We start from the raw sequence: 21,054 nt of genomic DNA, 5'->3' as shown, positions 1-21,054 counted from the left end.
CCCGTAGCCACAAGGGCCATATCTAACTCCCTCTTAAATATAGCCAGTGAACTGGCCTCAACAGTTTCCTGTGGCAGAGAATTCCACAGATTCACCACTCTCTGTGTGAAGAAGTTTTTCCTAATCTCGGTCCTAAAAGGCATCCCCTCTATCCTCAAACTGTGGCCCCTCGTTCTGGCCTTCCCCCAACATCGGGAACAATCTTCCTGCATCTAGCCTGTCCAATCCCTTTAGGATTTTATACGTTTCAATCAGATCCCCCCTCAATCTTTTAAATTCCAACGAGTACAAGCCCAGTTCATCCAGTCTTTCTTCATATGAAAGTCCTGCCATCCCAGGAATCAATCTGGTGAACCTTCTTTGTACTCCCTCTATGGCAAGGATGTCTTTCCTCAGATTAGGGGACCAAAACTGCACACAATACTCCAGGTGTGGTCTCACCAAGGCCTTGTACAACTGCAGTAGTACCTCCCTGCTCCTGTACTCGAATCTTCTCGCTATAAATGCCAGCATACCATTCGCCTTTTTCACCGCCTGCTGTACCTGCATGCCCACTTTCAATGACTGGTGTATAATGACACCCAGGTCTCGTTGCACCTCCCCTTTTCCTAATCGGCCACCATTCAGATAATAATCTGTTTTCCTATTTTTGCCACCAAAGTGGATAACTTCCCATTTATCCACATTAAATTGCATCTGCCATGAGTTTGCCCACTCACCCAACCTATCCAAGTCACCCTGCATCCTCTTAGCATCCTCCTCACAGCTAACACTGCCACCCAGCTTTGTGTCATCCGCAAACTTGGAGATGCTGCATTTAATTCCCTCATCCAAGTCATCAAAGAAGTGACCTTTTTATACAGAAATTGACTAGTTGCATACTAATATTGATCCAGTAGAAACTTTGTGCGCTGCTGAATGCCATCATTTGCATATTCAAGTACCAATCATAATAAATATTTCTGGTGTTAATAGCCAGTTAAATCCATGTGTTAAAGGCCAAAAATAATTGAGAATTAGTAAAATAACTGTCCAATAGTAAATGTTGTCCCAGAATCCTTCATATACAGTACATCTTCATCTTGTCTTGGTATGCTCAGCGACCTTGGTTCCCAGTTTTAAACAGAAAGGCTGTACAAGAGTTAGGCTTTCGAAGACCATGTTCAGCCTAGGTGACTGCACTATGTCTGCACACTTGCTGTCAGCTTATCATCTTGACTTGTTGCCTTAGTGATCATTCACACAGAGAAAGGATTACAAAGTGTCTGTACTCTGTTCGGTTAGCACACTTCTTAACCATTGCTTTGCTGCAATTTCCACAGTACTTTATAGTATATTTGTGATCTATCTTCTTGTATGTACATGATACAAAAGATGAAGTGAAAATATTTGAACTAAACTAAGTTTATCCCAAGTTAAATGTCACGGTTTCAACTCCTTTACTAACGTTCTTTGGGGAAAGAAATCTGTTCTGACACATCCTGGCCACAGCATTAAGAGTCATTTGAAATGACCAAACAAAACAATAAACTGAGAATCACCTGCATTTATAAAAGTGCAAAACCATCAAACTTGCAAAAAGCTTTCAAATCCCTTACTCACTCTTCCTTCAGTTAGTCCTGACGAAGGGTCTCGGCCTGAAACGTCGACTGCGCCTCTTCCTATAGATGCTGCTTGGCCTGCTGCGTTCACCAGCAACTTTGATGTATGAAACTTGCAAAATGCTGCTCACGGAATTTGGAAATGTATCCCCTAAGTTGGGTGAAATTGTTCAGCAGCTAAAGTCTGGCGTTAGCTAAAAGGCTTGATTCTTTGAGGACATTAGTGTTCAAGAATCTGCCATGACTATTCAGGGTATCTCCTGATTTAGAGTCAGGACTGACCCACTGCAGGCTGGACAAAGTCAGAAGTGAGTGTCCCTAGGAGTACTCAACTTTGGATCCCTTGAATTTTCGGATACCAACTTCAAAAATGATCAGAAAACATTTGCTGATTACTTCTCATTGCCTTCTCTGAACTGATGAAAAACACTGTGAAGAATAATCAAACAACATGAGAAAGGAGCAGGAGGGGGCCCCTCAACCCCCTCAAGCCCAATGCACTGTATAATATGATTATGACTGATCTGCTTCAGGCCTCATCTTCCTTGCCAATTCCCTAAAGCTTCATATTCCCTCATCTTTCAAAGATTTTTCTGTCTCATCTTTAAATATTTGCAACGATTGACCTTCCCCATCCTGACAGAGTAGTGAATGGCAAAGCTTCACCAGAGTGTACTTCACCAAGAATAGTAGGCTAGCACCATGAAGTTTGCAGACAAGCCCTATGGCAGATGATCATGGAGAAACCCTGAAGGGTAAGCTAATCTATCTGTTGCCAATGTACTTGTTAAGAATGATACCGCCATCCTGCCATTCTTTGAGAGATTATGTTTCATCATCACTTTGAGGATAACTCTGTTGTATTGTGTGGCATCACAATTATGATAAATTGGATAGATTTTAAATGAAGACAGCAGCTCAAATGTGGATACCAATGAAGGATCAGGAGCAGTAGCAAGGAATATATATTTATCACCATCAGTAACCTTGTAGCCTAACATCCCCTGATGAAAATTAATGATCAGTTCAGTTTGGTTTGTGTGCAAAAACGGAACACAAAATGTTGCTAATATTGAGATATCAATGGCATACAGGACCAAGTACATGCTAAATATCAGAAGCAGGTAGAGTTAAGCAACACCACAACCTATAGATCAGATTAAAACTCTGCAGTTCACATGCACTCCTGAATGATAGTAGGCAATTAAACAACGGAAGAAAGAGGATCAACTAACTTTTCTTTGGAGAAATGCCCTACATATTTTAAGAACCATCTCTGTCGTACTTACTGTTAACAAACTTATTTTATATTGTAAAGTTAAGGAATTAAATTGAAAGGGTTATTCCATTTATACATGTTAATATTGTCCTGATTAAATGTTGAAAGCTCTGTTTGAAAGGGTTTGATGGCATTTCTATTTTCTTTGCGTCTAGCTCTGCATGCTGCAGTCCTCGGGGGTCATGTCAGCACGGTGAAGCTGCTGTTGGAGCACGGGGCACAGGTAGATGCTATGGATGTGATGAAACATACACCACTCTTCCGTGCTTGTGAGATGGGCCATAAAGAGGTGATCCAGACACTTATTGAAGGTTAGCTTTCTTTATAATTGCTGTGTGTGCAGAATATTTGCAAGTTTCTTCTCTTCCAGCTAAATAGTAGAAGAAACACTTGATTTTGCTTGTGGTGATTAAAAGAATAACCTTTATGAGTGCTTTTAAAGTCTGAAATGTCTTTTACACAGTCTGTGGATAATACAAATGACTGACATTATCTGTGTAAGAGACAGACTTTATGACAGTTATAATGTTAATATAAATAAAAAATGCCCACTAATTATAATTAAGGTGTCAGGCCCTCATGGTGTACCTGGTAGGGCTGTGAAAACCTGTGTCAACCAACTGGCAGGAGTGTTCAAGGACATCTTCAATAGTCAGAGGTTCTCACCTGCTTCAGATGGCTAACGGTGATACCAGTGAGAAAGGAAAGCAGGCTGAGCTGCTTCAATGACATATAATGTGATGAAGTGCTTTGAGAGATTGGTAATGTCAGATCGCCGGCAGGTGGTAAGAGTGGGCTCCCTCTCCTCTGCCCCTCTGACCCTCAACACAGGTGCCTCTCAGGGCTGTGTCCCAAGCCCCTTCCTTTACACTCTGTATACCCCTGACTGTGTTGCCCCACGCAGCTCCAATCTGCCAATTAAATTTGCTGATGACGTGACACTGATTGGCCTAATCTCAAAATGAGGCAGCCTACAGTGAGGAAGTCATCACCCTGACACAGTGGTGTCAAGATAACAACCTCTCCCTCAACGTTGCAAAAACAAAGGAGCTGGTTTTGGACTGCAGGAGGAATGGAGACAGGCTAACCCCTATAGACATCAGTGGATCTGGGGTTGAGAGGGTGAACAGCTTTAAATTCCTTGGCATAAACATCACTGAGCATCTCACGTGGTCTGTACATACTAGCTGTGTAGTAAAAAAGGCACAACAGCGCCTCTTTCACCTCAGATGGTTGAAGACATTTGGTGTGGCCCACCCAAGTTCTAAGAACTTTCTACAGGGGCACATTTGAGAGCATCCTGACTGGCTGCATCACTGCCTGGTGAGGGAACTGTACTTCCCTCAATCGCAGGACTCTGTAGAGAGTGATGCAGACAGCTCAGTGCATCTGCAGATTTGAACTTCCCACTATTCAAGACATTTACAAAGACAGGTGTGTAAAAAGGGCCTGAAGGATCATTGGAAACCCGAGTTACCCCAACCACAAACTGTTCCAGCTGCTACCATCTGGGAAATGGTACTGCAGCATAAAAGCCAGGACCAACAGGCTCTGGGACAGCTTCTTCCACCAGGCCATCAGACTGATTAATTCATGCTGATGCTACAGTATTTCTGTGTTATATTGACTATCTTGTTGTACATAATATTTATTATAAAGCACTATAATTGTAAAATTGCACATTTGAATGGAGACACCACATAAAGATTTTTACTCCTCATGTATTTAAAGGATTTAAGTAATAAAGTAAATTCATTCATTCATTCATGGCTAGAATCAACTCCTGCCTAAGCAAGGACTTAGGCCTGCTGTAATTTCCCTATTGCCACAATAGGTCTACAGCGGATGCAATCTCATTGGCTCTCCACTTGGCAATCATCTGGACAATAGTAATACTTATGTCAGGCTGCTGTTTATTGACTACAGGTCAGCATTCAACACAATCATACCCTCAGTTCTAATCAACAAGCTTCAAAACCAGGGCCTCTGTACTTCAAGATTCAAGATTCAAAAAACTTTATTGTCATTCTAACCATACATCAGCTCTGCAGGGCGGAATGAGACAGCGTTTCTCAGGGGCAGTGCAATCATAACATAACAAACGCAACACTAAATAATAAACATAACAATAAATAGTAAAACACAACAGCCACACGTCAGTTAAAGTCAGTTATAAGTGTCCAGTGCAAGTTAAAAGTGTCCAAAGCAGAGTCAGGTGGAGCAGCTATTTAGCAACTGGATCCTTGACTTCCTCACTGGGAGACCACAGTGTGTGGATTGGAAATAACATCTCCTCCTCACTGACAATCAGGACTGCCACATGTCAAGGATGTGTGCTTAGCCCACTGCACTGCTCTCTCTACACCCACAACTATGTGGCTAGGCAGAGCTCAAACAGCATCTATAGATTTGCTGACGAAACAACTATTGTTGGCAGAATGTCAGATATTTATACTTACTGTAATATAGAGTTTTTAATTCTATGTATTGCTGCTGCAAAACAACAAATTTCATAAATGACATGTGCCAGTGATATCAAATCTGACACTGAAGTGGTGAATTGGATCATGTGTTTTACCTTGCAGGTCAATGCAGGGGAGAATAAGAGGAAAATTTTAATTCCTTGAATATAAAAATCTTTCCAGAATACACACCTTCTGTTCTTGAAAGATTTATGTAGCCCGAGGACCCCCCCTTCCCTAGCTAAATTTCAACAGAACCACTTGACACAAATCCAAAACAGGCCCTTTGACCCACTGTTCTTGATGGCCAGCCATCAGGAACCTATTTATACTCATCAGCTATTGATTGCCTTCCCAGCAATTGTCCTGTAGCCTTCCATGCCATGGAACTTCAAGTGCTCGTCTAAATGCTTTTTACTATCAGGCAGTGAATTGCAGATCTCCTCACCTCAGGTGAAAGGATTTTTCTTCAAATCCCCTCTAAACCTCCTACCACCCACAAAACCTATGGTCATGAACACCTCTGTTAATTCTGAAATACGTTGTTTATATCATTAAAGAGAAATGCATATCATTCATATGAGTTGCATATCAAATGCAACTCATTCATAAGGCCAGTGATGTTGTGGGGATGGAACTGGACTCTCTGACGGTGGTGTCTGAAAAGAGGATGCTGTCCAAGTTGCATGCCATCTTGGACAATGTCTCCCATCCACTACATAATGGACTGGTTGGGCACAGGAGTACATTCAGCCAGAGACTCATTCCACCAAGATGCAACACAGAGCGTCATAGGAAGTCACTCCTGCCTGTGGCCACCAAACTTTACAACTCCTCCCTTGGAGGGTCAGACACCCTGAGCCAATAGGCTGGTCCTGGACTTACTTCCTGGCATAATTTACATATTACTATTTAACTATTTATTGTTTTATTACTATTTATTATTTATGGTGCAACTGTAACGAAACCCAATTTCCCCCGGGATCAATAAAGTATTACTATTACTATTACTATGACTATGACTAAACTGTATTACTGGTAGAGGAAACCTTTAAGCTAAGGTACTGATAGCATTCCAGGTGCTTAAATGGTTTGCTGAATCTTGGCAGTTTTTGGTTGTTTTTAGATAAATAACATTAAATAACAGTAGCTAATATTTATATGGCACCATCACAGCTGAAAGCCGTTGAACTAGAATAGAATGTAAACTGGGGAAATAGGTGAGGATGCTCTTCAGGCAATGTTTTCAATCGTTTTTCAAACTACAATGAGTCATTGCAATGGAAGAAGTTCTGTAGATAAGTACCAGAAGGCCAATTGGTTTGCTGAATCTGGAGTTTGGCAGAGTTCATTTTGGCAGTGAAGCACACTCCTGTCATGTGATCTTTGGTGTTTCCCTGAGCCTGTGACAAATCCAGCATAACTGGCAATTTCAGCATTTTGTTTGACTGCTCCAAAACTGACACTACCTCTTCCGTTCTCTGGAATGCTTACCAAGATTATATAATTGTACAAAAATCAAGTTGCTGATCCAGACAAAAGTCTACAGTTTAATGGCATCAAATAACACATGTAAAAGCCATCATAACATACTTGGGCAGATCATCTGCTGACCCCAAGGTCAACAGTAGTCTGCCCTTGGACCACAATGTTTTGTCGCATGTGATTGAAGGTAGTTAACCGCTGGTGGTTGACCTCAGCTCATTGGAAGAGCTCACTGTAGTGCAGTGTAGTGTGTACACGGCCATCCCTATATAACTGGCTGGCTGTGTTCTCAGAATGGCTTTGACACCCAGTGAGACCTTTGGCCCTGGCTCACTAGCTATCAAAGCAATTACTGAACTTGAAAATTTATTAATACCTTTGACAATAGATATACCTTGGAGCTAATGAAAAGTTAAAATAATATTAAAAATTAAAATTAACTTAAAAACACTAAAGCATACATATTTATAAAACAATTAAATACATATTGGCTTAAATTAGCTTATTGATCCAGCTGTGGACAAATATATGTTTCCATACATATCAAGAACTTGTGCATTAGGTCTAACCTGGAGCAGATGCATTTGGGCAAATTTTGCAAGCTGATAGCTGAGAACTTTGTACAAATATGTATTGCCCCACTGGCCCCATTCTCTCAAAATGTGAAATAAGTTAAAATAGTCAGCAGCAAAAGTCAGCCTAGCATTGGTAATAGATTCAGTTTTGTAAAGTGCATAAAGATTTAAAAAATCAAAAGTTCAATAAGAAGAGCCAAAATAGATCTGTCGGTGGTTTGTGGACATAGTGAAGGTGTATCACGTTAAAGACAATGTTTCAGAATTTGACGATACTAGTGATGCAGTAGCATTTTCCATTAGATTAGATTCAACTTTATTGTCATTGTACCGAGTACAGATACAAAGCCAATGAAATGCATTTAGCATCTGACCAGAAATGCAAAGAATAGTGTTATTTACAAAATAACTGCAAGTTTAAAAAGTGCTACAGCACGCAAATATAAAAGTACTGAGACAGTACAATACGGATGCAATACTGCTTAGCGCCGTGATGAGAGGTTCAGCAGTGTCACAGCCTCAGGGAAGAAGCTCTTCCTGTGCCTGCTGGTGCGGGAGCGGAGGCTCCTGTAGCGCCTACCGGATGGGAGGAGAGTAAAAAGTCCATGGTTGGGGTGAGATGCATCCTTGATAATGCTATTCACCCTGCCCAGGCAGCGTTTATGGTAGATGTTCTCAATGGTGGGCAAATTGGGTGCCAATAGTCCGCTGGACAGTTTTCACCACACGCTGGAGTGCTTTGCGTCCGATATGGGACAATTGCCGTACCACACTGAGATGCAGTTGGTGAGTATGCTGTCAATGGTACAGCGGTAAAAGTCCGTCAGTATCCTGGGACAGAGGTGAGCTTTCTTGATGCTCCGCAGGAAATAAAGGCACTGTTGCGCCTTTTTGATCAGGATGGAGGAGTTCAGGGACCAGGTGAGATCCTCAGAAATGTGGACACCAAGGAATTTGAAGCTTGATACACGCTCCACTACAGCTCCATTGATGTAGATGGGAACGTGAGTGTGGCTCCTGGCTTGCCTGAAGTCCACAATGATCTCCTTGGTCTTCTGGATGTTAAGGGCCAGACCATGCAGCCAGGTGCTGGACCTCGTCCCTGTAGGCCATCTCGTCATCCCCTCTGATCAGGCCAACCACCGTGGTGTCGTCTGCGAACTTGATTATGGAGTTAGAACCATATACAGTAACGCAGTCATAGGTGAAAAGGGAGTACAGAAGAGGGCTCAGCACACAGCCCTGAGGCACGCCGGTGTTCAGGGTGAGAATGGAGGAGGAGAGGTTGTCTAACTTAATTGATTGGGGTCTGTTAGTCAGAAAATCCAAGGTCCAATTGCAGAGGGATACTCTCATACCAAGCTGGTGATTTGGTGGTCAGCTTGGCGGGGATCACAGTATTGAATGCCAAACTAAAGTCAATGAACAGCATTCTGATGTAAGAGTTGGGGCTGTTCAGGTGGGTCAGGGCAGAGTGAAGAGCTGTGGAGATGGCATCCTCTGTTGACCTGTTCCTGCGATATGCAAATTGATGGGGGTCCAGGGTAGAGGGCAGACAGGATTTCAGATGTGATAGAACCAGTCTGTCAAAGCACTTTTCAATGATGGGGGTGAGTGCAACTGGACGGAAGTCATTCAGGCTCGTGGCAGTGGAATGCTTCGGCACTGACATGATGGTGGCGATCTTGAAGCTTGTGGGGACAACCACCTGGGCCAGGGACAGATTAAAAATGTCTGTGAAGACCCCAGCCAACTGCCCTGCACAGACTCTGAGCACATGGCCAGGTATTCCATCCGGACCAGCTACCTTCAGTACATTCACCCTGCTCAGGGTGGCGTAAACATTAGCCCCCCCCTCCCCTCTCCCTCCCCCACCCCCCTCTCCTCCCTCCCCCCTCCCCCTCTCCTCCCTCCCCCTCCCCCTCTCCTCCCTCCCCCTCCTCCCTCCCCCCTCCCCCCTCCCCCCTCCTCCCTCCCCCCTCCCCCCTCCCCCCTCCCCCCTCCTCCCTCCCCTCCCCCCTCCCCTCCCCTCCCCTCCCCCCCTCCCCCTCTCCCCCCTCCCCCTCTCCCTCTCTCCCCCCTCCCCCTCTCCCTCTCTCCCCCCCTCCCCCTCTCCCTGTCTCCCCCCCTATGAAGAAATTATTTTGTATTCTGAATGGTGAGAACTGGGTTTTTAACCAGAACTATTGCTGAGGGCATCTCTGCTATCCAGCTAAAGTGAAGTCACTAAGTTACCTGAGTGGACAGTTGTAATAAAGAATTTCCACAGGCAGCGTGCCAGGAAGCAAAAAATAAGTACAGTGGCGTGCAAAAGTTTGGGCACCCCTGGTCAAAATTTCTGTTACTGTGAATAGCTAAGTGAGTAAAAGATGACCTGATTTCCAAAAGGCATAAAGTTAAAGATGACACATTTCTTTAATACTTTAGGCAAGATTACTTTTTTATTTCTAGCTTTTTACAGTTTCAAAATAACAAAAAAGGAAAAGGGCCTGAAGCAAAAGTTTGGGCACCCTGCATGGGTACTTAGTAACACCCCTTTTGGCAAGTATCACAGCTTGTAGAAGCTTTCTGTAGCCAGCTAAGAGTCTTTCAATTCTTGTTTGGGGGATTTTCGCCCATTCTTCCTTGCAAAAGACTTCTAGTTCTGTGAGATTCTTGGGCTGTCTTGCATGCACTGCTCTTTTGAGGTCTATCCACAGATTTTCGATGATATTTAGGTCAGGGGACTGTGAGGGCCATGGCAAAACCTTCAGCTTGCACCTCTTGAGGTAGTCCATTGTGGATTTTGAGGTGTGTTTAGGTTCATTATCCTGTTGTAGAAGCCATCCTCTTTTCATCTTCAGCTTTTTTACAGACAGTGTGATGTTTGCTTCCAGAATTTGCTGGTATTTAATTGAATTCATTCTTCCCTCTACCAGTGAAATGTTCCCCGTGCCACTGGCTGCAACACAAGCCCAAAGCATGATCGATCCACCCCCATGTTTAACAGTTGGAGAGGTGTTCTTTTCATGAAATTCTGCACCCTTTCTTCTCCAAACATACCTTTGCTCACTGCTGCCAAAAAGTTCTATTTTAACTTCATCAGTCCACAGGACTTGTTTCCAAAATGCATCAGGCTTGTTTAGATGTTCTGACGCTGAATTTTGTGGTGCAGGAAAGGTTTTCTTCTGATGACTCTTCCATGAAGGTCATATTTGTGCAGGTGTTGCTGCACAGTAGAACAGTGCACCACCTCTCCAGAGTCTGCTAAATCTTCCTGAAGGTCCTTTGCAGTCAAACGGGGGTTTTGATTTGCCTTTCTAGCAATCCTACGAGCAGTTCTCTCAGAAAGTTTTCTTGGTCTCCTAGACCTCAACTTGACCTCCACTGTTCCTGTTAACTGCCATTTCTTAATTACATTATGAGCTGAGGAAACGGCTACCTGGAAATGGCTTGCTATCTTCTTATAGCCTTCTCCTGCTTTGTGGGCATCATTTATTTTAATTTTCAGAATGCTAGGCAGCTGCTTAGAGGAGCCCGTGGCTGTGGATTGTTGGGACAAGGTTTGAAGAGTCAGGGTATTTATAAAGCTTTGAAATTTGCATCACCTGGCCTTTCCTAACGATAACTGTGAACAAGCCATAACCCTAACAAGCTAATTAAGGTCTGAGACCTTGGTAAAAGTTATCTGAGAGATCAAATCTCTTGGGGTGTCCAAACTTTTGCATTATGCTCCTTTCCTTTTTTTCACTCTAAAATTGTACGAAACAAAAATAATACACTAATCTTGCTTAAAATGTTGAAAAGAATGTTTCATCTTTAACTTTATGACTTTTGGAGATCAGTTCATCTTCTACTCACTAACTATTCACAGTAACAGAAATTTTGACTGAGGTGCCCAAACCCTTGCATGCCACTGTATGTTAGTGTTGTTTTACCCTTTTGAGCATAGTGCTGTGTGCTAACTTAAGGTTCGAATATATCATAACTAAAATAAGCGTCTACCTTTTTAAAAAATTCAGATAAAGTATTTAAAATCCTGGGAATAGAATCTAATTGTATGATAAGTTTTCCCCCTTTGAAATACTTTATTTTGCAGTCATTTCCAGTTACTCCAGAAATTTGACTTGACACTTCTGGGTTTGAGTCATGTGGCTCTGAAGCACCTTCTGCGTCAGAGGCCAACAGCATTATGTCATTCTCTAGCATTGTTCCTTTTTCTGGAAAACTTTTATCACATTGTCCTGATGTACCCACTTATTGCAGACTCCTGCAACATTGGGGTCTTCCCAGTACCAAGCTGGACGAGGACATCTACTAACAGCCAACAGCTCTCAATCCACAGCCTTCTTGTCCAACCCGTTAATTGGCAGTTTTACATTGCTGCTCCACCCCATCCCCGAAATACTCTTTGCTCTTTTGCTCTTCTTCACAAACATCTGCTGCTCCTCATCCACCTTTCCCTTTCATCCCTGCCTGCTACTGCCACCATCCACTCTTCCCTAATATCAATCATTCCCCTTTCCCCTTATCCATTCTCCTCCTTTCCCCACCTCCAGTATCCAAGGTATTGCTCCCTAGTCTTCATCTTTTTCCCTCCCTAATCCCATCACCAGCAAATCACTAACTTCCTAATCCATTTCTGTGTCTCCTCCCATTATCCACATTCAAACTGATACTGCATTTCTTCATTTTGCCTCCTCCCCAACCATCCTCATCTAAACTGTCAGCATCCCTAACAACCTCATCATTATGATCATCTTTCAAAGAGCATGTCTTCAAAATAATCATTAATGGTGCTGCTGTAAATCTCTATGGCACACAAGAAGCTCGAGGCACAGATGAATAAAATTAGCTTTTGTTAGGTAGTTTGCTTGGTATGCCCATAAGGAATCAACTCTGGCAATAAAGCATGAATTTTCAAGGGTATATTATAATGTGATGTTTAAGTAATTTCTCTTATTTGCAGCAGAGGAGGCTGCAAAAAGCACTCTGAAAGAGGCTGAAGCACTAATAGCAATGTTAGTATTTCCAAGTTAAGCCATGCATGCATGGAAATCCTCAAGATCCTGCTAAGTTCCTGACACAGTGATAGCACCATCCCTATTTCTGACCTTATGATAAATGTAAGGACATTGTAAAAACAGCTAATGCTGTTACACAGGAGATTCTGCAGATGCTGTAAATCTTGAGCAACACACAAATGCTGGAGAGACTCAGCAAGTCAGTCATCATCTATGGAGGTGGATAATTCTCCTCTATTACTGAGTTCCTCCAGAAGTTTGTGTTGCTGAAAATGTTACAGCCTAGAAGTTTACCTGAAAGAACACCTGCAGCAATGCCATGAGACTGATGATTGGCTTTTAATAACCACAAATCATGCTTGGTATAACTGCTTTCAGAGCTTCCCTTTGATACCTTTTTCTTTCAGCTTGAATGGGGCTCCTTAATGTTACAACCCGTCAAATGCTGTCACTCTAGCTTGCTCACTTCTGAAACTCGGCATTTTTTGTTATGCTTGTGCTAGTTCTGCATCAGAAATCTTTAACACTGCAGCCTGAATTTTGTCAGGGTCTGTAGGATTTGCACTTTCCGATGTTCACCGACGGTTCTTGATATACTGTGAAGTGAATTGAATGGAATGGAAACTGCAGTGACAAACTTCGGTTTTGACAGAGTGGATCAACCATATTTATGACTATGGTAGCAAGTCCTTTGGACTTGTTTTGTCACTCACTGTTGAGGAGGGGAACGTTCATGGGACTTCCTCCTGTTGTTAGTTGTCCGCTGAAGCGCAGGATTGCTTTGCTTTGATGTGATCTATTTGTGTACTATCAATTCTGTGTCAGCGTGCTGTTTTCATTGCTCAGTATGCATATTCATTGCTTCAGCAGCCTGATAACTCAGTTTTAAATACATCTGATACTGCTTCTGGCATGCTCCTTTGCATTTCTCAATGAAACAAGAATGGTTCTGCAGAGGGACTGAAATGATAAAAGAAGGGAAGTGCTATGCCATATGGCAGCAGAAGTTAGTGAAATACATTTCTGTTGCCAGTGATTGTCATGGCTTTTCATACTCACCCTATCTTGAGCTACAGTACTTGATTGATTTTGAATCCATCCAATGCACTTGATTGTAATTCGCCATAGACAATAAGTTCAAAGTAAATTTTATTATCAAAGTACATATATGTCACCATAAACAAACTTGAGATTCATTTTCCTGCAGGCATACTCATCAAATCCATAGAATAGTAACTATAACAGGATCAATGAAAGATCAGCCAGAGTGCAGAGGACAACAAGCAACAAATGTATACAGTCAATGAAATGTGTACTTGGAGTGAAGCTCCTCTGAATCCTGTCATGCACAGGTACATCCATTTCAGGTTACTTGGTAAAGATGAACTTAAAAAGATTTTCCTTCATCGTGATTCCCAATCTGATCTCTATATTCTCTACATATCAGAATATTTTTGTCATCATTATTAGTGATGATTGCACTTCATTCTAAATTATTTAATCCACTGAATTTAAATTCTATAAATCCCTTGATGATTGCAATCCAAGGACATACATACCCAATATAATACTTCCGCGTAATTATTGTGACCTTATTACTTTTACTATTTCAAAATAATTTTGAAGTGCTGATGTAGCCAACATGCATCATTCCTTTTAAGATGTGTGGCACGTACTTTAAGAAGTATAACCACTGAAAATGTTCAGTATACTAGTACATGAACTAGCCGAGACACCCAATGCTGGCTGCAAACTGTCGTCATAATATATAGTAGTTAACATAAATCTGGCTTGGATTAGTTCAGGATTGCACATCTCTTGCCTATGTTCACTGAGTTTTGAATCACCCTTTATGTTTATGCACTCATCTACTAACCTGGTCTTGTTTATGTTCACCAAGGAAATTGCTGTTACCCTTCCCCCTTAACAACCATGTAAGATAGCATAAGGAAAATATGTTGCTATCAGCTTTAGAGCTTGGGGAAAAAATGTCTTACTGAGCAGGTAATTGTGGCAAAGTATTAAGTAACATCCAATTGATCAGAATTTTGGTATAAACAAGGGCAATATGAGGCAGGTGTTTTTTTCACGCTTGTTGACTTCACTGACATTTCTGATAAGAGTATTTCTGCTCTAGTTGAAAACACAGGTCTTCAATCTAATCTAATTCACTTCGGTGGTAGTAGTAATAGTGCTCTAAATAGTTAAAGGTTTCAGCCTCCATATTTTTTACATTTTCTCCCTTTACGCAAACATCTTTCATTTTCACATTACATTTCCTTCCTTTGTGTCAGATTACTTTACAAAGCAATATGTGAAAAGGAAAAAAAATGCATAAACCACATATGCATAGCATAGTAAATTAAGTTCAGTTGTACTGTGTTACAGTGGCTCATTTCTCCACAAGTTAAGAGTGGTTTGCTGATAGCAGTGCCACATTTTTCCTGGGTATTTCACACAGTTGGTGAGAGAGAGTGGTAACAGTAATTTTTTAGGTGAACAAAAGCAAGATCAAATGAATAAACATAAAGGGTGAATTAGATACTTTTGGTTCAATAAAGCAGTTTGGGAGATCTTCCATATTGATTAAAAATATGCAAGGATGCAGCCAATATTCACACCTTTTCACAAAAACTGCATGTAAATACTGTAGATACAATAATAACATTGTATGAAAGAAATCATTTACTTACCAGGGACACACTGTTTTGTATTCCTAAAGAAAACCCAGGTGTGAAATTAGGAAATTTTTGTTCATGTAGTTGGTGTTATGATGTGGATTACACTGCTTACAAAGATGCTGGAAGTATTATCTGTAGTAAATTTTCGAAGGAATTAGGAATATTCTTAACTAATAACTTAATAGAGCATTGTTTAATACAATTTAACAGACCCCATTTTAATAATTTTTGGAGCTCCTGCGAGGTCAAATAAATTCCAGGCTACCCAGCAACGACTCCTGACCCATGGCATACTTAATGGAAAGAAACTCATACTGATGTTCTGGAAAAAGGAGGGAACTCCATCACTCAGACAATGGCTGGCTGCATTAATGGATACTCTGCATCTGGAGAGGATAAGATACGTTATCAAGGACAGACTCAAGGAATTTGAAAAAACCTGCCAAGCATTACTGTTGTATTTAGAAGGGACCAACAGCTGAACTAAGTGTGGGGGCCAGTAGGACCTAAACAACACATACGGGAGGGGTGAGGGGAGGGTAGGGCTGGGAAGGAGAAAGAAGATGGGGTGGTAGGGTTTCCTTTTCTTTTTGCTTGTTTACTATACATACATTCATTTGATTTTCATTATGTTGTGATAAGAAAGAAAAGAAAAAAAAGCATTGTACTTTAGGACATTGTCTATTGTGGTTAAGCTGATGTTGCTTCACAATAAAAATTTTTGAAACAACTAATAACTTAGTAGAGGAATGTTTATAGATATGGGGTTCATTGTATAGATTTTACAGAGTTGCCCGAGGCACACTGGGTTGTGTTCGGGTATTTGGTACAAATTGCATTGTACATAAATGGCACAGATCAAGGTGGTCTATGTTAATGATCCTGATGTTCAAGATTAGAAATAGTTATAACCGCATAAAGTTTCTATAAATTTTATATTTACTAATATTGATGGAATTGCCTAATTTCTTCATTTATAATATTATAGGGGGTGGCAGAGTGGATTTGCTTGACCAAGATGGCCATAGTCCTTTACACTGGGCTGCCCTGGGCGGAAATGCAGATGTCTGTCAGATCCTGATTCAGAATCTGATTAACCCTAATGTTCAGGATTTTGCTGGGAGAACTCCCTTGCAGTGTGCTGCATACGGAGGCTACATCAACTGTATGGCGGTGCTCATGGAAAACAAAGCTGATCCCAATATACAAGACAAGCAGGTAACCTATTAAATATGGTGCTTCAGAAAATAAATTTGAACAAAGAAATAACACATTTATTTCAAATAACTTCTTTTAATCATGTGGTTTTGTGGTCCAATGAAATTAAGTTCTGTACAAAGTTGATTTACTTGCACATCACCTTTTGCCTTTGTCAGTGCACTAAGTTATGATTGGATATGTACCTTCTGAATGATCACCTAGTGGCTTGGGTTCTCAGTTGAAATATTTTCTACAGACAATATCTATGTCCAGTTATGGCCACTGTCGGAATCAAGTAGCAATTTGCATTTTGCAGATTCCTGTGAAAGAAATAATTGGTAAATAACAATGTGGCTGCTCATTCACCTTATTTTGTAGACTAGTATAGATAGAAGGAGCTGAGTTCCTCCAGCATTTTGTGTTTGATCCTCTAGAATCTCGTGTTTAGGAGACTGCTTCCCTCCAAAAAAAATTAAGAAATGACATATCTAAATTTATCAATACTTACTTAAAATAAGTTCAAACAACAGGAATTCTGCAGATGCTGGAAATTCAAGCAACATACATCAAAGTTGCTGGTGAACGCAGCAGGCCAGGCAGCATCTATAGGAAGAGGCGCAGTCGACGTTTCAGGCCGAGACCCTTCGTCAGGACTAACTTCGTCAGGAAGCTTCCTTCAGTTAGTCCTGACGAAGGGTCTCGGCCTGAAACGTCGACTGCCCCTTTTTCCTATAGATGCTGCCTGGCCTGCTGCGTTCACCAGCAACTTTGATGTATGTTGCTAAAATAAGTTCAGATTGTTTTTACTTAACAATGAAATGTATGTCTCAGCAATACACACAAAATGCTGGAGGAACTCAGCATTTTGTGTGTGTTGCTTGGATCTCCAGCATCTGCAGATTTCCTCTTGTTTGTAAATGTATGTTTTATGTAATCATTGTCACTATGAACAGTGACATTTCTCTCTATACTCTATAATGTGGCTGAAGTAAATAAGTGATCTAATGGGAATAAGCTGACAAGAAATTGTTTGTGGTAATACAATGATCTGTTTTTCCCTGTCTCTTATGCCTTATTTTTGATTCTGTTGCTGCCAGAAACTGTGTCCCTATAGTATCTGCAGTATCTAGTGCATAGCACTAGATTTCTAGTAATCTGTAACAGCACATGTAAAGTTTCAAAGGTAATTTTCAACAGGCATTGAAAGTAAATACCTTAAAAATGCAAGGGTATATTTAGTTGAGATGGTAATGATAGGATTATTTCATATATCCAATACATAACTTTATAACTTCATTAGTACTAAAAATACATCACCCTTGTATAAAGTAGATAGTAAGAGAGGGGCTTGACCGTGAGTGGATGGGCCAAAAATAACTTTAATTGCATTGAAAAAGCCTCGAGTGTCGTTGGCAACCATCCTGAAGAGCAATGCTGGCATCAATTCTAGATGGAGGGAGCACTTTGAAGATCTCTAAATCAAACCGTCTCATTTGACAGGAATGGGATTAACAACATTCCAAAACAGCCCATTGACAACTCCCTAAGCAAAATACCAACACTTGTAGAAGTCAAGGAAGCCATCAAAACCTTGAAAAACAACAAAGCCGCTGGACTCAATGGAATAAAAGCCAAAGTCTACAGAATTGGAGGTAACCCACTTCATTACCAACTGCATCAACTTCTCATCAAGATCTGGATAAATTAAGACGTACCAGCAGACTTTAGAGTCTCAGCAATCGTTACCATCTACAAAAGGAAAGGCAATCAATTGGATGCGGAAATTGTTGTGGAATTTCCGTTAGCAACAGCAGGAAAGATCCTCATCTGCATCATGAACAACCGGCTCAAGCCTTTAGCCGAGAAGATCCTTCCAGAGACTTAAGCCAGTCTTAGACCATCACGTGAAGCAATCGACATGATCTTCACAATGCAACAACTACAAGAAAATGCCGTAAACAACTTCAACCTTTGTACATGGCATTCATCGACCTCACCAAAGCCTTTGACTCAGTATCGAGGGAACTCCTATGGGATGTCCTATCCACCTATGGATGCCCTGAAAAGTGCATTCGAATCCTGAGACTCCTCCATGATGGCATGCTTTCCACAGTCATGGTCAGTAACAGTAACTGTGAGCCTTTTCAAGTTAGATCAGGAGTAAAACAGGGATGCATGATTGCCCCAACTTTGTTCACCATCTTCATTGCGACAATCATCCACATCGTCAAGGACAACCTACCCCCAGAAATCAAAATTGTCTGCAGAACAGATGGCAGACTTTTCAATCTTGCCCATCTCAAGTTCAAAAACAAGACATCCACGAGTTCCCTCATCGAGTTCCAATGCACAGATGACAACAGTGTTGCAGCTCTCTCAGAAAACCACCTACAACAGATTCTGACTGCCTTCAACCGTGCATACACAAAACTTGGACTTACCATCAATTCCAAGAAGACTCAGATCATCTACCAACTGTCACCAACTGAGACAAATCGGATAGAACCATCAATTCAGCTTGGCAAAACAACCCTGGAAAACGTGGACGACTTTCCGTATCTTGGAAGTCACCTCTCCTCCAATGTCGACCTTAATGACGAGATCCAACATTGTCTTAAATGCACTGGAACAGCTTTTGGACGTCTCCAAACAAGAGTCTTTCATGGTTGTGACATCCGAACAGACACCAAAATGTTAGTGTACAAAGTAGTGGTGATCCCAGCGCTCCTGTATGCATCAGAAACCTGGACAACATACCGACAACATCTGAAGGCACTTGAAAAGTTCCATCAACGCTGTCTTCGAAACATCTTAAATATCAGCTGGGAAGATAGAAGAACCAACGTCAGCATGCTAAATGAAGCAAAAACAACAAGTATTGAAGCCTAGGTCATCAAGAACCAACTAAGATGGAGCGGTCATGTTGTTCGGATGAAAGACAAATGTCTGCCCAAACCAGTCTTCTACTCCCAGCTTAAAGAAGGCAAACGTAAAAGAGGCGGACAACAGAAGAGATTCAAAGACATTTTAAAAGCCAACGTGAAGAAATGTAACATCGACATCAACAATTGGGAGACCAATGCCAAGGACAGGAAACTCTGGCAGGCCATCATCCGAGAAAAAACAGCAACTTTCGAAGCCAACAGATGTGCAGAATTAGAAGAAAAGAGAAGAAGAGGAAAAGAGAGGCAGCAGCTACCAAAGCCCGATCTTCCATCTGGAACTACCTGTCCTGAATGTGGAAGAACTTTCAAAGCCAAGATTGGACTCATAAGCCACTTGGGAGCCCATAAATAGATCAATGGAACAAAGACCATCATCCTCAACCTCGAGGGATAGCCACGGAGACGAGACAGTAAGAACTGTTAGGCAAAGAGTGTGGTGTTGCTTCTGAAGAACCCATAAAACCAGAGGATAAGCAAGTCATTCTTGTTTGAAAGGAATTGCTTAAGCAGATTCCGATTCAGATTTATTTATCACATGTACATTGAAACATGCAGTGAAATGATTTGTTTGGGTTAACAACCAACACACACAATGGATGTGCTGGGAGCAGCCCGCAACTAATACCACAGGTTCCGGTGTCAACATAGCAGAATCAGAATCAGGTTTAATATCACTGGAAAATGTCATGAAATGTACTGTTTTGTGGCAGCAGTACATTGCTATATATAACGAACAAAAACTATAAATTATAATATTGTATATTAAATAAGGAATTCAAAAGGGGAACAATAATAAAGAAAAACTGTAGTGAGCTGGTGTTCATGGGTCTATTATCTATTCAGAAATCTGATGGTGGAGAGGAATAAGCTGTTCCTGAAATTGTGTGTGTGTGTGTCTTCAGGCTCTGGTATCTCCTCCTTGGTGGTAGCAATGAGAAGAGGGCATGGCCTGGAGGATCGGGCTCCTTAATAATGGATGCCACCTTTTCGAGGTATCCCCTTTTGAAGGGCCCCTCGAAGCTGTGAAGGCTGGTGTCTATGACGGAGCTGACCGAATCTGCAATTTTCTGCAGCTTTTTCCGATCCTTCCATACCTGATGATGATGCAACCAGTTAGAATGATCTCCACAATATTCAAAAAGCTCTACAACCTAGGCCTCGATACTTCCCTCTGCAACTGGATCCATGACTTCCTCACTGGAAGACCACAGTCGGTGTGGACAGAAAATAACATCTCCTCCTCATTGACAATCAACACTGGTACATATAAGGATGCGTGCTTAACCCAATACTCTGCTCTCTCTACAGCCACGATTGTGTGGCTAGGCACAGCTCAAACACCATATATAAATTTGCCAATGACACAACTATCGTTGGCAGAATTTCAGATGGTGAAGATGTGGCGTGCAGGAGAGAGGTAGGTCAGTTGGTTGAGTGGTGTCACAACAAACTTGCACTCAACGTTAGAAGGACTAAGGAATTAATTGTAGACTTCAGGAAAAGTAACTCGAGGGGACATACAATAGACTTCATCAAGAGATCAGAAATGGAAAGGATGAGCATTTTCAAGTTCCTGGGTGTCAATACCTCTGAGGATCTATCCTGGGCCAAACATTGATACAATTACAAAGAAGGCATCATAGCGGCTCTACTTCATTAGGAACGTGGGGAGAATTGGTATGTCACCAAAGATACTCACAAGTTTCTACAGATGTACTGTGGGATTATCCCTGTGCATCATCATCAGGTATAGGTGAGCCACTGCACAGGATTGGAAAAAGCCTCAGAAAGCTGTAAACTCTGCCAACTCCATCGTAGGCACT

The 21,054-nt window shown here is 41.6% G+C and overlaps 1 protein-coding gene across 5 annotated transcripts in view; it reads left to right on the top strand.

Moving 5' to 3' along the window:
- invs (inversin) overlaps nucleotides 1-21,054 on the top strand; it is a 269,090-nt gene that overhangs the window by 166,691 nt on the left and 81,345 nt on the right. For all 5 annotated transcript variants that reach the window (XM_063043885.1, XM_063043890.1, XM_063043889.1 and 2 more), the window contains 2 exons: nucleotides 3,036-3,191; nucleotides 16,075-16,304. In XM_063043885.1, coding sequence (XP_062899955.1) covers nucleotides 3,036-3,191; nucleotides 16,075-16,304 — 386 coding nt within the window. The remainder of the gene's footprint in view (nucleotides 1-3,035; nucleotides 3,192-16,074; nucleotides 16,305-21,054) is intronic.

Source organism: Mobula hypostoma, chromosome 3, assembly GCF_963921235.1.
Source record: "Mobula hypostoma chromosome 3, sMobHyp1.1, whole genome shotgun sequence".
Taxonomy (NCBI): Eukaryota; Metazoa; Chordata; class Chondrichthyes; order Myliobatiformes; family Myliobatidae; genus Mobula; species Mobula hypostoma.
The sequence above is the reverse complement of the archived record's forward strand: the minus strand, read 5'-3'. Positions and strand labels throughout refer to the sequence as shown.